At 41.7% G+C, this 7,396-nt stretch overlaps 1 protein-coding gene across 1 annotated transcript in view; it reads right to left on the bottom strand.

Annotated features, from left to right (window-relative positions):
• LOC113455466 (leukocyte immunoglobulin-like receptor subfamily B member 2) overlaps positions 1 to 6,446 on the bottom strand; it is a 19,147-nt gene extending 12,701 nt beyond the window's left edge. The window contains exons 1-3 of the mRNA XM_026777126.1: positions 6,386 to 6,446; positions 6,108 to 6,143; positions 4,875 to 5,159 (exon numbers count right to left, since the gene is read on the bottom strand). Of these exons, the coding sequence (XP_026632927.1) occupies positions 4,875 to 5,159; positions 6,108 to 6,143; positions 6,386 to 6,416 (352 nt within the window). The 5' untranslated portion in view covers positions 6,417 to 6,446. The remainder of the gene's footprint in view (positions 1 to 4,874; positions 5,160 to 6,107; positions 6,144 to 6,385) is intronic.
• Between the last annotated feature and the right edge of the window lie 950 nt (positions 6,447 to 7,396).

Raw genomic sequence — 7,396 nt, 5'->3', positions numbered from 1 at the left:
CTGGCATAACTGGATGTCAACCTGTAGAAGAATGAAAATAGATCCATATCTATCACCATGCACAAAACTCAAGTCCAAATGGATTAAAGACCTCAACATAAAGCCAGCCACACTGAACTTAATAGAAGAGAAACTGGGGAGTAGCTTGTAGCACATGGGCACAGGAGACCACTTCCTATGTATAACCCCAGTAACACAGACAATAAGAGCATCAATGAATAAATGGGACCTCCTAAAACTGAGGAGCTTCTGTAATGCAAAGGACACTGTCATTAACACAAAAAGGCAACCTACTGAATGGGAGAAGATCTTTACCAACCCCACATTAGACAAGGTCTGATCTCCAAAATATATAAAGAACTCAAGAAACTAGACATTAAAGTTCTAAATAGCCCGATTAAAAATGGGGTACTGCTTTTAAAATTCTTTCCTCAACTCCCTCACATATTTATCAGTAAAACAGTGCACTCAGGCTCCATTTTATATTATGGAAGAACACTGTGCAGAGGAATGCCCATGTTATTGGAGCATTTTACTTAAATCAACTCTGTGCGTGCATACTATCATATTACTCTTCTCATGTACATGCATACGTGTATTCAGTTACATGGGTTATATTAGCATGTTCACATGTATGCGAGTGCAGATTAGAGTGGAGTGCCTAGAAAGAACTGTAGATTTGGGCATCTTTCTGTTTTAGTGGTCTCCTTATTCATTGAATTGGGGACTCTAAGTTAATCATATACCTTGGCATTTCCACCTAGATTGCAGGCAAACATATTTGGGAGATTCCTTTCTACCTTATAATCACCACCATCCAGTGGGAGGTGACAAACACCCAGAGTTTATGTGGGTAATGGAGATCTGAACTCTGGCCCTCCCACAAGTTCTTTAACCACTGAAATATGTCCAAAGCCCCTGGTTGTAATTTTATCTGTACTTCAGAATGATTTAAGAATCACTCTTGTCAAAATAAGACATAAAATAAAACTAAGATATGGTATTATGTAACATTAGCAATAAAGTTGTATTTTATCTTCTAAGTTTCTTTGGATAAATTATGTTTATTGTACAAGGATAAAACAAAACAAATTAATTCTACTCATCACAAGTTTTTGAGTTTATGTAAATGAAGGATTGCAATAATACAATATAAAATTCATTCTTTTCTCTCTAAACAGAATGACTTGAGTCTGCAGCTTCCTTCTTCTATCTTTGTCTCCTTTCCTCCTATAAAGAACGGAAGAGTTCAGCAGGATGCGTAAAATCAGGTGCACTGTGTCTTGTCTTTCCTAGTACTTCCTAGGGTAATGATCCTGAATCTTTTAAAACAAGTACACATTCTCAATCATTTCATTTACTACTAAAACATAAAACAAAATAAGCAACTCTTAGCTTAGGCGGTAACCTGGATGCAGGTTGTTTGCCTATCAAACCTAAAGCCAAGGATCCCACACCTGTGAAAATGCACAGCTAAATTAAGCTACGGAGTGATGTTTCTAATCCCCAGAACCTCATAAATTTGAAATGGTGCTATTTTGTATCAAATCAAGAGAGAAATTACACAAACAAGTGTTTGGATTTGTGGGCAGAAAAAGATGAAATTGGTAGGAAGAATTGCACTAAAATTGTGCATGGGGAATTATAGGATTGTACCTTTCACCTTGACTGTGGTTTAAGTGTCTAGTCTATGAAATATGCAAACTTACACTGCTTTACACAGCTGTCTATGAATATCTTACCTCTCCAAATCCATAAGCTCTGTAAAGATGTGTAAATTAGGGACAGTCCTTATTTCAATTTTATGTTCTCCTCAGACTAAAGGGCAGCTGGTACAAACACAGTAAGCATGTACTGGCTATGATGTAGTCATACTGAGTATTCCCATATAGAATCAAATGTCCTGAGTGTGGAATGTTTTATCTATGTTATGAAATAAAATAAATATTTCTTTTTAAAAAATGGGGTACTGAACAGAACAGAGATATCTCAACGGAAGAACTTCAAATGGCCAACGGATACTTAAGGACATGTTCAACTTCCTTATCTATCAGGGAAATGTGAATCAAAACAACTTTGAGATACCACCTAACACCTGTCAGAATGGCTAAGATCAAAAACACCAATGATCGCCTATGCTGAAGAGGTTGTGGAGTAAGAGGAACACTCATCCATTGCTGGTGGGAATGAAACTTGTGCAACCACTTTGGAAATCAGTGTGGTGCTTTCTCAGAAAACTGGGAGTCAACCTACCTCAGAATACAGCAATACCACTCTTGGGAATATACCCAAGAGATGCCCAATCCTACTACAAAAGCATCTGTTCAACTATGTTCATAGCAGCATTATTTGTAATAACCAGAACCTGGAAACAACCTAGATGCCCTTCAATAGAAGAATGGATAAAGAAAGTGTGGCACATCTACACATTAGAGAACTACACAGCGGTAAAAAAACAATGACATCTTGAATTTTGCATGCAAATGGATGGAAATAGAAAACGCTATACTGAGTGAGATAACCCAGACCCAAAAAAATGAATATGGTATATACTCACTTATTAGTGGATTCTAGCCATAAACAAAGGACATTGAACCTATAGTTCGTGATTCTAGAAAAGCTAATAAGATGAACCCAAAAAAAAAGCATATATAGATCCTCCTGGAAATTGGAAGCAGACAAGATCACCAGGCAAAAGTTGGGAGCATAGGGGTGGGAGTGTGTTGGGGGTAATGGGAGAGGGGAAGAAAAATGGAGAAGGGAAGGGTTGGGGAGAGCTTGGGGGAGTGGGATGATTAAGATGGAGGAAGAATGGGAGCAGGGAAGAAGATATCTTAATTAAGGGGGTCATTGTGGGATTGGCAAGAGGCTTAACTCTAGAGGGGCTCCCAGGTGTCCATAGGGATTTCTCCAGCTAGGAGCCTGGGCAGTGGAGGAGAGGGTGCCTGAAATGGACTTGTCCTGTAGTAAAGCTAAGGACTATCTTGAATATTACCATAGAACCTTCCTCTGGTGACAGATACAGATAGAGATAGAGACCCACATCAGAGCACTGGACTGAGCTCCCAAGGTCCAATTGAAGAGCAGAAGGAGGGAGAAGATGAGCAAAGAAGTCAGAACCATGTGGGGTTGGTCCACTCATTGAGACAGTGTGCCTGATCTAATGAGAGCTCACCAAATCCAGCTGGAATGAGACTGAACGAGCATGGGATCAAACTGGACCCTCTGAATGTGGCTGACAATTGGGGCAGACTGAAAAGCCAGTGATAATAGCACTGGGATTTGTCTCTAATGCATGTATTGGTTTTTTGGGATCCTATTCTATTTGGAAACACACCTCCCTAAGCCTGAATGGAAGGGGGAGGGCCTTGGACTTCCCACAGGGCAGGGTATCCTGCCCTCTCTTAGGACTGGAGGAGGAGGGGAAAGGAGGAGTGAGGGAGTGGGAGGGATGTGGGAGGGAGGAAGTGGAAATTTTGAATGGTACTTTTTATAAAGTATTAAAAATATTATTAGAGAAAAAAACTAACCTTGCCCTTCAGGTGGGCAATTAGCATCTCTGTCTCTCCTGCAGAGCATCGAATTAAATCTTTTTGTTTCTAAATAAATAAAGAAAGAAAGAAAGAAAGAACCAGGCCAAAATAAATAAATAAAATAGAATGAAATAAAATAAAATAAAAACACCCTGCTCGATACTGAAGTTTCAAAGGCAGCCAGAGTTTGAAACAGGTGGGACCTTGTCTCAAAAAGAAAAAAAAACAAAACTTTTCTTACTTAGGGCTTTTATTGCTGCTATGAAACAACATGACCAGAATGCAAGTTGGGAAAGAAAGGGTTTCTTTGGCTTACACTTCAGCATTGCTATTTATCACTAAAGGTAGTCAGGACAGGAACACAAGCAGAGTAGGATGCTAGAGGTGCGACCTGATGCAGAAGCCATGGACAAGTGCTGCTAACTAACTTCGCCTGGCTTGCTCAGCCTGTTTTCTTACAGAACTGAGGACCAGCAGCAAAGCCATGGCACCACCCACAGTGGGTTGGTGCTCTGATGTTGATCACAACTTGAGAAAATGCCTTACAGCTGAATCTCTTGGAGGCATTTCCTCAACTGAGGTTCCTTCCTCTCTGATGTTTCTAGCTTGTGTTAAGTTGTCACAAAACCAGCCAGGAAAACTCTATTATTTAAAACATGATTAACAATGAGACTACAGGTCAGAGTCTGACAAGAAAGAAGAAACATGAAGACAAGAGGAAACTCATCTATTGCTAATCTATAGGGATCACAGAACATGTTTGTATTATTTTTCATGAACCAGGACCACAGAAAGGCTCTACAGAGACAGAAAGCCCCTGTCAGTTCCTGTTAACTCCATCCCTTAGGCAATATGATCACCACTCAGAAGCGAGGCTGCAATATGGTCAGGACAGCCTGAGGGTCACACACCAAAGCAGAAGGTCTTCGGTTGAATCTTTGTTGGTCAAGTTCTTGCCTAATTTACCTAATATACACAGTGCCCATATTCTATGTCTATCAGCATATGGATGGTGTCATTGATCAGGTCAACAACACCAGCACTAGGAGAATAGAAGCAGAGAGATCATAAATTCAAGATTATGCTTGGTTACACAGTAAGTTCAAGGACATTCTGAAATATGTGAGAACTTGTCTCAAAAAAACTGAAAATCAAGTTTTCAGGAAAATCAAGTTGTCAATAAAAATGGAAATTAAAAAGAAAATGAGGTAGGAGAGAAGAGGGAAGAGATCACTATAATGGAGCAGAGATGCAGAGTGGGCCTGGGATGGGGCATATGTGGTTAGTTAGTTTGGATCAGAGAGTGAGCCTGAAGGACAGTGTTTTTAGGCAGTTACTCACCTGTCACCACCAGCTCCAGACTGTCATTACTTCGTGACCATTCACTTCCCCTAAAGTATTCACAGAAGTAATGCCCAGCATTACTCTGTATTACATTCTTCAGACTGAATTCAAACAGCTCCTGGGCTCCCTGTGGGGAACCATCATACCACACAGTATGGGGTACAAGATGGGCTAGACGCACAATGGTCACTCCTGGAGGGATCCTGCAGAAGACAGTCACATCACTACCTTTGGGAACCACAGCTCCTGGAACTGCCCAGATGGAAGGCTGGTGTGGTGGCCCTGGAGAGACACAGGAAAAAGTGCTAATAAACTGCTATCAGGAGAGCCACATTCCCAAAGACTCCAGAGTAGCTCCCACAACAATTGTAATCAACAAAATGCCCCACAGACAAGCCCACAGGCCAGTATGGTGGGGACAATTCCTCAGTTGATGTCCCTTCTTGCCAGAGGACTCTAGCTTGTGTCCTGTGGAGAGAAAACTAACGAGAGTGAAGTGTCATCATTTTCAGAATTGTGCCCTGGCCTAGTTCCAAAGGACTAATCATCTTACTGTTCCCAAACAATGCCAGAATAACCCTCGTACCTTAACGCTTCTCTGCTTGTGTCCTATCAGCCCAGGAATGAACCCTGTGGGCTGCCATTCTTATCACCAAATCGTCCCATTTCTCTGGGAGATTCAATTGGAAATCCATTCAAATCAATGACCTATGTCTGACTTTGTCTCTTGTATCCATGAAAAACCCAAACATTATTCCCACCTCCAAAAAGCCTGGGAGCCTCTGAAAATAAATGAATCCCATCTGTGCAACACACACACTAGACAGTATTTTATTCAACTCTGTCTCATGGATGACAAGCCTTAGCAAGGGCAGAATCAGTAAGAGAGCAAGGCAAAGCCCAAATGAGAAGAGATAGGAGGAAAAGGAAAACAAATTCAAAATCAAATATCTATATGCTCAGGAGGACACATGTGTGCAGTTGTCCCCTCCTCTGTGCCATTTATTCAATATCCTTCTGAGACACATATCATGCAGGCTTTACTGGAGCACAGTCGAGAATCCCCACCCCAGAGATGGCTACAGCAGTAAGTACGGATCACTAAGTAAGTGTGCCAGTGGATGCCAGTGAAAAATCCTATCTCAGAATCTGCATAAGATGCTTCAAGCTCCTCCTATGCTACTCCCAGCCAACTTAGTTCTCCAGGGCATAAACAGAGATCAGACTCACCATACTGTGCCCGGGTCCTCTGCACCATTAAAAACACTGAAAATAGAGCAAAAGACTGATGACGGAAATCTGTCCTGTTATAAACTGACCCAGATCCCAGAGCTCTGATCAAAAGACCAGGTCCCGATGGGCAGACTAAAGTCAAGGAAGACTCCTCTGCAACCACCAGACCAGGTCTTCATAGAGGAAGAGTTCTATGCGAGGAGCCCAGGTTATAAAACTGGGACTCTGTATTCACTACCACATTAGCTAAAAATGATGACCTCTGGCACACTTACCAAGTCCAGGAAGAGCAGCTCCAAGGACCATAGCAGTGTCTCATACCCGATATCCACAGAAACAGCACGCAGAACCGGTGATACAGTCTGCACAGTGGGACACAGCTACAGGATAGAACAAACTGTAGCCCGAAATGCTGTCAGGATGAGGACACCCAGTACAAAACAGAAAGTGAATATGCTCTTTCTCAAGACTTGACGCTGACACAATTCGACACCAAAGCCCAGGGCTAAGCAACAGTTCCTCTATATACTTCCTGCACTGTTTTTTTTTTTTTTTTGATCTTTGGTGCATTTTTATTTTTTGTTGGTTTTTTCAGCTTTTTTATTTATTTTATTACTTTAAAAAAAAATACCAATACAAATTCCCACTCCCTCCCCACACAATTCCCCCTTTCCATTCCAATCCTAAATGAGAACAAGGCACCCTTCTCTGTGACAAGTCAAAGGCCCTCCCTACTACATCTAGATTGAGCAAGGTATACATCCAAAGAGAATAGGATCACAAAAAAGCCAGTACATGCAGAAGAGACAAATCCCAGTGCCACTGTCAGTAGCCCCTGAGTCTGCACAAACAGACAACCACATTCAGAGGAACTAGTTTGATCCCTTGCTCATTTACTCCCAGAGTTGGAGTTTGTGAACTCCCAGTAGCTCAGGCAAACTGTCTCAGTAGGTGAACCCTTCATGGCCTTGACCTCATTGCTCATATTCTCACTTTTTCCAGTCTTCAGCTGGACCTTGGGAGCTCAGTCCAGTGCTCTGATGTGTGCCAATTCCTCTGTTTCCATCTGTTGTTGGACGAAAGTTCTATGGTGATATTTAAGATAATCATCAGTCTGACTAGAGCATAAGGCCAGTTCAGGCACCCTCTTTTCTATTGCTTAGGGTTTTAGCTGGGCTCATCCTTGTAGATTCCTGAGCATTTTTCTAGGGTCAGGTTTCGTGCTAACCCCATAATGGCTCCCTCAATCAAGACATCTCTTTCCTTGCTCTCCTATCTGTCCTTCC

The sequence above is a fragment of the Microtus ochrogaster genome, unplaced genomic scaffold (genome assembly GCF_000317375.1).
Source record: "Microtus ochrogaster isolate Prairie Vole_2 unplaced genomic scaffold, MicOch1.0 UNK47, whole genome shotgun sequence".
Taxonomy (NCBI): Eukaryota; Metazoa; Chordata; class Mammalia; order Rodentia; family Cricetidae; genus Microtus; species Microtus ochrogaster.
Note: the sequence above shows the minus strand (reverse complement) of the source record. Positions and strands in the feature narration are given on the sequence as shown.